At 44.3% G+C, this 14,206-nt stretch overlaps 1 protein-coding gene across 3 annotated transcripts in view; it reads right to left on the reverse strand.

The window, feature by feature from the left end:
- LOC138472772 (anoctamin-7-like) overlaps positions 1 to 14,206 on the reverse strand; it is a 439,062-nt gene that overhangs the window by 204,916 nt on the left and 219,940 nt on the right. For all 3 annotated transcript variants that reach the window (XM_069611107.1, XM_069611106.1, XM_069611105.1), the window contains exon 9: positions 6,078 to 6,168. In XM_069611107.1, coding sequence (XP_069467208.1) covers positions 6,078 to 6,168 — 91 coding nt within the window. The remainder of the gene's footprint in view (positions 1 to 6,077; positions 6,169 to 14,206) is intronic.

Genomic DNA, 14,206 nt, shown 5'->3' on the forward strand with positions numbered 1-14,206 from the left:
ACTAGGAATGGCAGAGTGAGGGAAACACGTCAATCAGTGATGGGTCCCACTAAATTGATTGACTGTCGAAGATTCACCACCGCAGATTACCTGGACAAACGGTTACAGCTCATCGATTATTGACTATATCTTTGAGGGCCCATGGCTGATGGAACATTGCTCCCGCTTTGAAGTACAGAGGATAGAGATCAGCGATCATTCACTGCTGGCGGCCGAATTTGAGCGACTGGCCATACATACTGAGGTCTCGATGGTAAATCAGGGATGGCTGGTAGTCGTTCCTAATAAGCAAGGAAATTGCCTAAGCTGGTCGCACAAATGTTAATTAAAGTAAACTGTGCATTAACTGAGACACTCTCTATGATGACCAATCAAGAAATGAAAAATGAATTTTCGGTGGAGAACTTAGAGTGCTTTATTGCAAATATAATTGACTTTTAACACTCTAGGAAATAACCCTCGAAGGTCTCAATATCAGTACCAGACACATGCTTATAATCATGAGGTTGCTTGTAGGAGAAGAGTAAAGGGGTGACAGACAAGGTAAATAAAAAATAATGTCTCACTGAGTCCTCTGGAGAAGGCAGTCTAGTTAAATAAGGTCCAACGGGCTCATTGAAATTGGCTCTGCAACTCTAGAGTGATACTTCTGAAGAGAGAGACCTAAACGTGGCCCTCGTTACATCTATCCCACTATCAGCTAAGTGGCAGAGAAACAAAAGGTTTACATCGTTCCAGGGTTCCTCCTCCCCATCGTCGATGTATCACAGGTGCGAGAAACGCTATTCACTCAGACAGCCATTCAGACCTTATATATCGATGACGGCGTTGAAGAGATACACCTGCAATCGATGGAGAAAATCGACTGACTGTAACCTCCAAGAAAGCCAATGACTTAACGACTGACACCATGACGTAGATGCATTAGACATGAAGCACATAGGCATCCCTGCATGAAGCTACGCAGACACTTAGATTAGTTGCTGGCAGACATGAAGAACATGGTTATGACTCACTTAGACAGAGGACAGACACACTCTTGCTATGCGGAAACCACAAGTTGCACAAGAATACATATGAAATGCTTTCTGATGCTAAACGCGACTAAGATGGTCAGCCATGTAAATCAAGATGGAAGCCATGATTAAATTGAAGTGAATGGAAGGAGCTGAAAGGATTTCAGAATGCAGAGAGAAGCTGACAGGCTGATCCCGCAGAGAAGAGCAACCCAGACTTCCAGTGCAGCCACTGTGCATACTCTTGCCAACGTTTCAAGTTAACAGAAGAGACAGGACACCTGCGTGTGTAATAAGCTGAAAATCCTCATTAATGCAAGCAGGAGGAAATCAAATTTGTGGTCCCTGCACACCTGACCTGGGAGACAGAGCCCATTCATTTGAGTCAGGCTAAGGTAGCTGTTTCCATCCAACCGAAGGCAGGATGGCACAAAAAAATACCAGGTACAAAGCTTAATGTTCTATCTCAAGGCTGAGGAGATCGGAGATGGTAATTTGTTGAGAACATACAGTACCTTTGGGGGCCATTCTCACCACTGTGAATGAGTCTGGCACTTGGGGCCTCATTCCGAGGTTGGCGGTAAAGGGTTAACGGCGCCGGTAATGGTGCTAGTGCCGTTAACCCCTTACCACTGCATTATGAGGTCCTTTAGCGGGTTCCGCTAAGGGCGGCTGGTTTTTCCAGGTGCCCTTAGCGGGTCCCGCTAGCAGACCAGGGAGCTAACAACGGGCCCGTTATTAACAGGCCCGTTGTTAGCATGGTCCCCATTCCCATTGAGCCTTATGGGACTTGAATGGGAATGGGGATGGGTTCCCTGAATGGGGAAATACCGGATCTTCCAAGGTTGAAATGGCCCGGTAATTCCCCATTCAGGGAACCTGGACCCTGTATGCGGTAAGGGGGTAGCCATGGCACTAATAGCGCCATGGCTAACTCCAACCTTGTAATGAGGCCCTTGGTCTGGTAACTTTCCAAAGCTCCAAGGCTGAGAAGACCCTCTTTGCCCAATCTCTATTCACTTTTCACATTAAGCTCACACTTTGTTGCATCACCCAATGACAGCACACTAACCTGTAATATTTGTAGTTGCAACATTTAGGAGGTGGTTGCAGGAGGAGCCACCAGATATGTTTTAACCAATCAATGTCTTAATCCCCTATGCAATGTATATGTGGTCTACCTTACTACCCAACCCTAACCCACGTTAGGTTTTTAGGATGTGTCTTTATTTTTGTGACGTCACGCAGCATCAAAACGGGACGACAGGCTCGAGATCGGCGAGAGAGTATGGGAGAATGCTGTATTGTCCATATCTTAATCCCTGTTCATGATTTTTGACTAAACAGTAAACTTTTTGTTTTTAGTGCAGGGGATTAACTCCGCCCAGTTCCTCTTGCTTGCAATATGGGAGATTAATAATTCCCCTGTTTTAATTCACTTCTGCTGCAATTGGAAATGTATGCACTCTGTGTACTAGTGTTGTATCTCTCACGTTTCGCTTGCCCCCGCTGCCTGAAAGGCAGGAGTCAACTTGCCCGGTGCATGTTTGCAGGAGCCCTCCTCCGTTGCTAACAGCAATGCAACCAGTGAAAATACACAGATATCATGAACAGGGAGGCCCTTTGTTTTTTGTAATAGTGCTGATTGCAAAAGGAAATTACGTAATTCTGCTTACAGTATAAAGTGGCACTTTTTAACATATACGTTATTTTCTGACAGAAGGTTATCATTCCAAGATGAACGATCTGTCACGCTCTTATTGTACTCTTTTGATCTATCCTTATGAGAAGAGGGAAGGGGAACAAATAGAATCAATGAGGGTTCCTGACTGCTTTGCATAAAATTAAAGAGCATTTTAGGAACATAAAAATAACCACGGGTCTTTAAATTTAATAGCATGCATTGGGCTTGGTGCTCATTAGATTTTTCAAAGTGCTCACGTTACGTTTAAAATATTTGTAACCATGAACCATGCATTCATTTGGCAACTTCAAAATGTGGATGATAGGCTAAAATGACTGCCACCATCGGTCACTCTGTTGGGTTTGAGGGCCGTTGGTTTCCCGAGATAATTAACCCTCTTTGGGTTTGGGAACTGTACAATTTTGAGCATGCACAGACATCCTTAGACAACTATATATATATAGAATTATCAAGTAGTGACATTAGATGAGAAAAGTGGGCAGTAGGTTCTGAACATTCCTAGGTTTATTGGACTTCATCAGTCACTTTTCAGGGCAGATTTCTTTTCAGTGACAAAAGACAAAATGTATGCTACTGGCAAGCAGGTGAATTGATCACAAGGGGCTATGTACTTCTAATTTATTGAAAGGTGCAACATTGTCCGCATCCTCTGGCAACACTTCTTGTGGTGTTATTGCATATTCCTTGTGCTAATGAGTACCCTCCCTATTCTTTTAGGACTTGTGCCGTGCTCCGAGTGGTGACACCAAGGTTCTTCTGCACTATGAAACCAACCATAATCCTAAATTGCAGACATCACCTTGGACATTGCCAAGAGAAACGCATGAGAACCATTGTCACAAACACTCTAGGCATCTTCATTGTGGACCACACCTTCAATATAGAAAGTGAAAATGCACATTTGACAACCTGTTCTACGCATATGGCAGCCAGTCTGAAAGTAGGCCTTTGCCCCCCTCTTGACAGTTACAGTTATGCTCTTGTGGCACCCAATCATTCCCTATGGGCTCAATGCTATCCTAAGTTACACATATCAGCTGTAAGCCTCCAGTTATGGATAAAAGGAGGCGTCAAAGTTGGGGGCCACTGAAGAAGACACAGGGTATGCAGGCGGGCAGCCCTGGACCAGGGGGACAGCACAAACACCCTGGACGATGATGTTGGACCGAGAAGAAATTAAGAAGATGCTGGGTTTTCGTGCATGTTTGTGTCCAGGTGAAAATTCCCATTTGTTGCTTCCTGCACAGCTGGCAGGCACACAATGGGCAAATAAGTGACATGAATGGCCAACAATCCTTTATTAAATAATGTACATATGCAAAGACATACCATTGGCTTTACACAACTAAGGGGGAGAAACGGGGGTGCAAATGTACAGCAGCTAGACACCTTATCAAGCAATCCCTCCAGACCAAGGTAATAATGTAAAAGCATTAGGGGAAATAGCACTAAGGCGACCCCCATACCCCAAAGAGAGACTCTAAACCAGTGGCAGATTATGTTTTTGCTTCTCCTTACCCTCGGGGGCTCACTGGCATCGCCTGCACAGGCTGCCCCAACTTCTCATGCTTTCCCTACATAGTGCACAGGCTTTGCAATGAAGTGTGATTTAAATGTACACTGGATATCGGAAGGAGACCTGTAGTCCTTGTAGACGGCAGATACTACTGGGTTGCAAATCCGCTCACAGGGGCTACTAAAACGACTGCTCACACTTCCCCAAACATCATGCGTGCTTTACAAGGAAGTGTGATTCAAATGCACTCCGAATGTCAGAACTTTAGATGTAGTCCTCATAAAAGGCACAGGCATCTGGGTCGCAAAACCGCTTACATGCACACCTCAGTGAACACACTTTTCCCATATTCTGCAGGTCATTTAAGCTTGCATATCTGCCAAGATGACCCGGGCATCTCCTCATACCCTTCATGCAACCAACACTACCCCATCTCTGGCCTACAATTCTTCCAAAACTGCATGGGAATCCCCATACATATATTAATCCAACACATATCTTTCTGTGTGGCATCTCCCTAGAAGACAGTCCATATGTATGCACAGCATCTGCCCCCGCCCTGACTCCCTCCCTGCACCTGCAACCTTTCCCCCCACTTGCCCTCCCTCTTAAATGACACTTGCTCTTGTTCTTCTTGCCAGCAGACTAAGGTTAGGTTTCCCCAGACAGGGTCACAATACACCACGGGCAAGGGCCGATGCTTTGAAACCACTAGTTGTGATACAGCACAGTACAAAAGAGGAGTAACATAGCATAACATGAGATCATGGGAACATGTATGAAAGGACAAATGCTGTGTTTTGTAACTGTTATCAGTACCACTGAGGTTGTTATTGACATCAGACTACATGTTATACTGATAGCATGTATGTACCTGTTCTGTCCATTGTGCATTTAGATGTGAAAAAACTCATCAATTACGATGCACAAGCGGGGTCATGTAACTAGGTAATATACTCGGTGACGTTAAAGTCTGCATGGTTTTGGGTAATGAAGACTGGTTCAGTTCTCACAAAATGGGTATGGCGGTGAGAATGGTATGAAGATCATATAAAAGGCCATGGGCGTGAAAACCCCATCCTATATTCACAACGACCTGAAACCAATGGCAGATCAGTAGATGACCAAAGACCTATTTGCAAAGACGTGGTTGCGGTACAAACCATAGCAAGGGATCATCTGTAATTTCGCCTAAGGCTGCCATCCAACCACCCTCATTGGCCCTTCTTCTCACAGTTCCTCCAGCTCTTATCATAACAGGTTTTCTGCCAATCATTTGCAGAGACCCTTCAATCAGTCTGGGTCCAGCTCAGTGCTGCTGAGGGATTTCTCCACAAGTCTGGTCCTTGACCTATATGTTCTCCACCTGAACTGGTGCCCTAAAACACATCTCAATGCTACGCAGATATGCTACAATCACACAGAACACCCACTCGCACATGCAGACAACCCATACAGCGAGAAGGAGAGCAAGAGAGAGATATGCATAAATGTGAATTTAGGGTATGTGTAAGGCCTATATGATGCACAAGACTCTTCAGAAGGTGGATGGCCCTTATCTTGGTAATAGACCAGGTTCACAGATATACATGGCGGTGTAAGGCCTATATGATGCACAAGACTCTTCAGAAGGTGGATGGCCCTTATCTTGGTAATAGAACAGGTTCACAGATATACATGGCGGTGCCCACTGACACATGAATAACTATATCAACAGACATGCACATGGACACACCTCCACAAGTCAAATGGCACTAACACACAGAACGACATGTGCACAGGCAATCGGAAACACGCCCTGATGGGCACAGAGAAAGATAAAGAGCTAAGGGAGACTTACGCAGGTGTGTTATTTCCCATGGTGACGAGGCCCGAGATGAAGACAAGAGTACCCACAGCCGCTGCTGGCAACAACCAGGCTGTGTAGAACCCTGCATAGGAGAAAGCAGAAAACAGTGAAGGGCTTAGTGGAGGAATGCAAGGAGCAGGACAGAGAATAGCGAAAGAAGGGCAGTGGGGGCACTAGTGGAGGAATGAACTAATAGACAAGGAGTGTGGGAAAAGATGAGAATGGGAGGGAAAGGACGAGAGGGTGGAAGTGAGTGTTGAACAGAAAGTGACTAAGAGTGGGAAAAATGGGGAGAGGAAAATAAAGGGGAACTGGAAGGTTAAGAGAGCGGTAACCAATAAAAGTGTGAAGAAAGACAGGGGCGACAATAAGGAAACTATGGAGAGATGAGGGAAGAGGAGAACCATGTGAATAGAATGAAGAATCAGAGAGATGGAAGTAGGGTGGAAAAGGCTGTAATGTAGAGAAAAGGGAGGGAGAGGAAACCTGCAATGAGAGGGTAGGGGAACAGGGGATAATGGCTAAGGGAGAGAAAGGAGAAAGGGCTGGAGAGGAGAGAGATGCATGCTTGAGGTCTAAAGAGAGTACGTGAAAGCGATAAGTGACACCGATGTGATAGAGGGGATGGAAGGCAGAATAGTATGGAGAGAACGGACAGCAAAATAGATGGGGCAAAGGAAAGATAGATGTGCGAAGAAAGAGGGAATGGAAGGTAAAACAGGGAAACAGAGCTACAGAGATAAAGTGGGAAGGAAAGTCATTAACGAGACAATGATTAGACGTACAAGACCTACCACACACAGAATAGTAGATTTTATTAGCTCAGCAGTAATACGAGATATCATCAAAAATCAGCTAAATTAAGATGTCAAATTAGAGCTCGAGTCTGCAACTTGCAGCTGCCCAGATACTTTGGCTTTCGATCCCATGGCCATGATCCCTCAGCACTGACTTTGCTGTCCAGGGATGATGGGAGTTGTAGGCTAACACATTTGGTGAGCCAGCGGTTGCAGACCGTCGTATAAGAATGTTCCTTCCAACCTTGCAGGAATTAAGAGTATTTGCTATTAGTATATTCCTATGTTCAAAACCCAAGCCAGGCTGAAAGGGCTGTGTAAAGGATGATGATACTTCTGTATCGAAATGTCTAAAACTGACATGTTAGCAGAGAAAAAGAACACCAACTTATCAGCAACAACAGCATGTAAGTGATGATCCTGATTTCATTGGAATGGTCAACCATTTACATTATGTGGAATCTGCATTAAAAATCTTGCATGCATGCAGTGTTCTTGCAGGGATTTAAATTCACCAAAATGCCAGGGGTAGCGGAAGTGACATAACACCGCCCTTCACGCCTGGTGGCATCACAGGAAGTGATGTCATTTGACCCCACCTCAAAGTGATATCGCGGGATGCGATGGAACACAACCTTTCACCCGTTGACAAAACAGGAAGTGCTATCACATATCATTGTACGCTACAAAAAATATGATTACAATGTCGCTATAATGTGATGTACATTTCATACAAGAATGGATCGCCATATGTATTGATAAGATCAGTGTATATAGGCCCAAATTACCAAATTACTGTGAATGCAAGCAGACGTCCATGACCAAATGATAATGATGTGTTATTATATAGCACTTACGCTTAAGTGCTTTATATAGAAAAAATATACACCCAATATCACCCAACCTGTGTTGGTACTCATTTATCGACCTCAGAAGGATGAAAGGCTGAGTGGAGGCGTTTAAGAACAGACTAAATCAGTGACTCACCCCCTGAAGTGTGCCTGAAATAAACCTTTAATGAGTCTAGCAATTATTGTATAGAATTCCAGAAAGACACATTATTTGGTATTCCCAATCTTTCTTATTTAGGGTCAGTGCTGAAAGTGTTAGACTTGTGTCACTCCTTTTCTTCTTTTTCAAGGGGCTTTAACAAGAAAGCCAGCCACTCCAGAACTAAAGAGCCACATGGTGCTGGCCACAGCCCATGAGCTTGCATTACAAAAAAAAAAAATGTTTTTCTTCTTTTTTTTCTAGAGGTCGCAATGGTGACCACAGAGGTCGCAATGGAGACTTCAGGGGTCGCAGTTGCAACCTCTGGTGACCCCTAAATGACGTCCCTGTGATCTTGTAGAAATGTAAATCCTTCATCTATCCATAAGCAGTGAAATACCTGAAAAATCAATTTTCCCCAATTGGTCTCCACATCTGGGACCATGGGAATGATGGTGACTGACTTGCCCTAAAAAGCATTGCTATGACTTTTTCAACATATCTTTTTTTATCTATGGGCCCCCAGTGCAGATGTCTATTGTTCACCTATCCCCTGGAGCAGCTCACTTCTCTCCTATTGCTTAGAGTCCCATTTCAAGTGTCTTGGAAATTGATTTTTCTAATCACCCAAAAGGCAAGCCATCCATTTTAAAATTGCTTCCAAAGAAACACCTTTTTAGAATGTTAAGAGCATCAATTTAAATATGTTTTTCTTACTAAAAACATGAAAAAGACCTGTTGATTTTGTTTATGTACTTTTACTATCTTTTTCTATTGACTTTTGAGATCTTTACATCAACACCTGTTTACTATGAATTAAAAAAACAATGATTTTACTAAATAAATTGAGAGTAACAAAACAGACAAGGTTTTAGAGAACTACAGTTGATCATGTGTGTGTGAATTTACCCTGATAAACTATTAATAATTGTCAATCTGACATAAATGACTAATTGGCCTTTTTAACCTCTTTAGAAGAATTCCCGGTGGAATGCTAGAGGAGTTCAAAAATTAATATGCTTTGTTCGTCTTCAGCATTACATAGAGAAATGTAAGTAAGTGAACATTCATGTCCTTAGCACTAAAGAGGTAAAATCCCCATCTTTCCGTCTCCCAGAATCATTTACTGTAGCCATAGACACTTGCCCTATCTGCATTAGCACAATAAACTGTCTGTAAATATGCTTGGCAGGGATTTATAGGAAAATTGCTGGAAATGTTTGTATACGATTATTCACAACTATACAAAAGAGCCTTCACATAGAACAGTTGTAGGTAGCGACATGAGAGAGCACAGGTACAATACATTAGAAAAATAGTAAAACATTTGTATCAATAAAACATTTTTGCTATTTTTCTAATGTACTGCGTCTTTGCCCTTTTTATGTCGCTAGCTACAACTGATTTATGTGAAGGGTCTTTTGTATAGTTGTGTCTGGGTCTAGGGGTGACCTTCACTACAACCCCTTGTATCTCTCCTTTTCCTTTATATGATTATTCACACCTGCCAAACAGACTTACTTTGTAGCCTACAAACATAATTTGAAATTTTTGGATAACTGAATGACATTATAAAAGCAAACAATGTTTCATTTTTTTAAAGTGAAAAATAAATAAAAAAGTATCAAAATGCTGCAATCTTTAAATGCAGATAAAATGCACTATTTGGAACTAAGAAAACAAGTTGGTGCTGTTGTATTTATAGATCAATGTTATTACTGTAGAGAAACTCCTCAACGCTCACACCAGAAAAAATGCAACCCACTGGGGATAAAGTCCCAGCACACCTCTTGCAGGGAGAACAAAGTTTATTTCCACAAAATAAAGATGGACCAGCAAATTACTCTGCTGCCACAGAACATTCTGGCAAAATCAGTATGTGCAACACTTTATGAAGGCATACTGCGTCATCAGTGACATAAATTACATAATGTACAAATCCAAAGGGCTGGTTGGTTGAGACCCTATACATAGGCTACCTACTCCACAAGGGAGGCCAGGCCATTGGTCCCAGCCCCTTCTGTCCATCTTCTTCCACATGGGCATGGCACTACAATTAATTAGTGATTATGTAAAGAAAACAAAGCAGGCTCTACCTCTAACCTAATGTGTACCTGGTACTGCAGACAAGGGCTAAGAGGATACTTCGAAGTCATTGCATCTTACAGACTACAGCTCGATTCCAGACACATTGGTCGGCGCCCATCCAAAGCTCCCCACCCTCATTTTGGCTACGTTGTTTTACCCGTCCACCTTGCAGCACAAATCATGTGACCTATGGTGAAGGCTTTCTGATCTTTCTTGATCGATTGGGAGATTACCAGTTTTATGGTTGGTGGTCTGGGACTGACTGGCACCTTGGAATGCTGGGGTTCTTGGGATGGGGGCTTCTGAGTAACTATTAGAGCTGGGACATGGAAGGTTGGGGGCTCGTGCCCTCCTTCTTGAGGGATCGCTTTTTTACAGAGAGCTCTCACCCCCCTTGTGGACTTGCAGCGCGCATTCCTTCTGGGATACAAATTCTGGTAACATAAGACAATGATGGGTCTGTGAATTTCTGTATCCCTTGCCTTTCTCACTGGTGCCCACGCTACAATCTTTTGACTATACTTGCATGCATACACGTATTCCTATGTGCATGTGGCTTGATCCGCGACTATGGTTGCGGCGCAGAACTAGACCTCAATTTAAATATGGCTGCTACTATATAAGATGGCATTTGGCTCCCCATGTATACTAGTGCAAAAACACACACCACCCTCCCCGCACTATAGCCCCTGTCAATGCCCTCCCCCCTGTACCCTCCCTGTGACCCTACTACACACTTCCATGCCTCTGCCTCATCCGAAAGTGCTGGGGGTCCTGGGACAATCATCCCCTTTCCCAACATTCCCCCCTTTCATTAATGCTACATTATCAAGATTCCCATGTGAGCTCCCTGCTTGTGCGTATTGATAGAGGGTACATGTCATATATGTATATATATATATATGTATATACATATATATATATATATATATATATATATATATATATATATATATATATATATATATATATATATATATATATATATATATATATATATATATATATATATATATATGGGAAACATTACTCACCGTAATCGTTTTTCTGATGCTTGTATCTGCTTAGATTCACATGCTGTGCATAGGCCGACATCTAGTGGAAGCTGCGGAGTATTACAGTTTGTTTTTCGAAAGTCGAAAATGGGGCGTCGACACAGGCGTGCCAGTAATACTATCCCTAGTGTGACGTCCACTGTACCCAAGATCCCTCACGCGTGTAGGATCCTCAGATTGTATTTTTTCTGACATGAGGAAGCATGAGGAGTAGCGTGAGTACAGATAATACAAGCAGATAGACAGAAAGGTAAGACTACAAGCAATCATGCGCCTTCTCTCGGAGGGGAGGAAGGGTGGGTCGCATGTGAATCTAAGCAGATACAAGCATCAGAAATACGATTACGGTGAGTAATGTATCCCTTCTGAGGCTTGTGGAATCTGCTTAGATCACATGCTGTGCATAGATTAGCGAGCAGTACCAGAAGAAGGAGGTGGGATGTGAGAAGGGTCATGAGCAAACAGGTGTCTTAGAACCGCTTGTCCCACTTGTGTATCTGTCTTGGAATGAGTGTCAATGCAGTAATGCTGAGTAAAAGTGTGAATAGAGCTCCAAGTAGCCGCTTTGCAAATGGTGTCGAGGGGAACATTTGCAATGAAAGCCAGAGTGGCACCAATGCCTCTAGTAGAGTGGGCCCTTGGCGTAAAAGGCAGAGTCTTTTCAGAAAGAGAGTAACACAGCTGTATACAGTTGATAATCCACTTCGAGATGGCGCCCTTAGAGACGCGATCCCCCTCTCTGCCTGTAGCTACGGAGACAAACAGTTGATCTGTTTTCCTTAGCGGTCTGGTTTTATTTACATAGTATAGGACCGCCCTACGCACATCTAGGGTGTGTAGTTTCACCTCAGCCGAGCTTTGCGGGTTTTGGAAGAAAGCCGGAAGCTCGATGGACTGGTTTACATGGAACTTGGATATGAATTTAGGTGAGAACCTAGGGTGTGTGCGTAAAACCAGTTTGTCCTTGTGGATAGTAAAGAAAGTCCTGCACTGACAGAGCCTGAATTTCACTGACCCTTCTTATGGAGGTAATGGCTACTAAGAAGGCCGTTTTATAAGTCAGGTGTTTGAGACTACTTTTATGCATGGGTTCGAATGGGGGTCCCATGAGCTTAGCTAGCACCACGTTGAGGTCCCATCCTGGCGGTGGGTTCGAAATAGGAGGGTGAAGTCTCTTTACTCCTTCCATGAAGGCTTTAACCACTGGTACTTTCCACCACGAGACCTTGTTATGGGATGTGGTGTAAGCCGAGAGGGCTGCCAGGTGTACTTTCAGCGAGTTAAAAACCAACCCTGCATCCAGCAGGTGGAGCATGTATGTTACAACGTTGGAAGGAGTGCAATCAACCGGGTTGATTTGTTTAATCTGGCACCAGATAACGAATCTTTTCCACTTATCAAAGTAACAGTGCCTTGTATTTGGTTTCCTGGACTCCTTTAGAATGTCCATACACCTCTGTGGTAATTTGAGATGTCCAAACTCTATGACTTCAGGAGCCATGCTGCTAGGTTCATAGAGTTGGGTTTCTGATGCACTGTTTGACCCTGTTGCTGGGACAGTAGGTTGTACCAGGCTGGGAGTCTGATGGGTTCGCACACCGCCATCCTGCGTAGGTGTGGAAACCATGGTTGTCTCGCCCACATAGGAGCAACTAGGATGAGCGTCATCGATTCCTTGTTCATCTTGTACACCACCTTCCTGATGAGAGGAGTTGGTGGAAAAGCGTACGCAAACATCCCTGACCAGTTCATCCACAGGGCATTCCCTTGGGAGTCTGGCTGGGGGAACCTGGATGCAAATCCTGGGCATTGTTTGTTTTCGCTTGTGGCGAATAGGTCTATAGTGGGGAAACCCCACTGAGAGAAGAGATCTTCTACTACGTCTCTGTGAAGGACCCATTCGTGTTCTTCTGGGAGGGAGTCTCTGCTTAGAGTATCCGCTAGGGAATTGAGCTCCCCTGGAACATGTTGCGATGACAGGAAGATGTTCCGTCTGAGTGCCCATATCCATATTTTCTGGGCAAGCTTGGACAGATTTGGCGAACGAGTCCCCCCTTGCTTGTTCAGATAGAACATGGCTGTCGTGCTGTCCGTCCTGACCTGCACCGACAAGTTCAGTAGATGGGGCTCGAACGCCTTTAGCGCTCGGAATACTGCCAGAAGCTCTAGCAGATTGATGTGGTTCTTGGCTACTGAGTGAGACCAGAGACCCTGAGCTGTGTGGTGGAGATGGTGAGCTCCCCACCCAGTCAGGCATGCATCTGTAGTCACCACGGCTTGTACTTCGGGATCGTAAAAGGGTTTCCCCTTTGCGAGATTCTCTCTTGTCCACCAGTGTAGGCTCTGTACGAGTGTTGGCGAAACGACCACTAGATCGTCCCAATGACCACTTGCCTGAGACCACTGTTTCGCCAACCATTCCTGCATGGGACGCATGCGCAGACGCGCGTGGGGGACCAGGTAAATGCATGACGCCATCATGCCCAGTAACCGCATAGCTTTGCGTACTGTTATCTGTTGACCTGACTGATAATACGGAATTTGCAGAAGTATATTCCGAATTCTCTCTTCCGAAGGGAAGGTCAATCCTTTCTGAGTATCTAGGATAGCTCCTAGAAACTGTTTTGAGGTGCTTGGCACCAGACTTGACTTTTTGTCGTTGATGGAGAAGCCTAATTCGTGGAGGAGGTCGATAGTCCTCTGAATGTTTGACCTGCAAATTCCTGGGGTTTCCCCCGTTATGAGCCAGTCGTCCAGATAAGGGTACACCGGGATTGCTTCCCTGCGTAGGTGTGCAGCCGCCACCGCCAGTACCTTGGTGAAAACCCTTGGTGCTGAAGCTATCCCGAAGGGCAGTACCTTGAATTGGTAGTGGCGGCTGTCCACCTTGAAGCGCAAGTACTTCCTGTGCGCTGGGAGCATGGAAATATGAAAATAAGCATCTTTCATATCCAAGGTTGCCATGTAATCCCCCTTTTTTAGGAGGGGGATTACCTCTTGTAGCGTGGTCATACGGAATTTTTGGGGCTTGACATACTTGTTGGCAGGCCGTTAGTCCAATACTGGGCGCATTGTCAAATCTTTCTTTGGCACAAGGAAGTAAGTTGAATAGATACCCTTGTTTACCTGGTGTCCTGGGACGAGTTCTATCGTGTCCTTTTCTAGTAGAATGGCGATCTCCTCGAGAAGG

The sequence above is a fragment of the Ambystoma mexicanum genome, chromosome 8 (assembly GCF_040938575.1).
Source record: "Ambystoma mexicanum isolate Mex_15411 chromosome 8, UKY_AmexF1_1, whole genome shotgun sequence".
NCBI lineage: Eukaryota > Metazoa > Chordata > Amphibia > Caudata > Ambystomatidae > Ambystoma > Ambystoma mexicanum.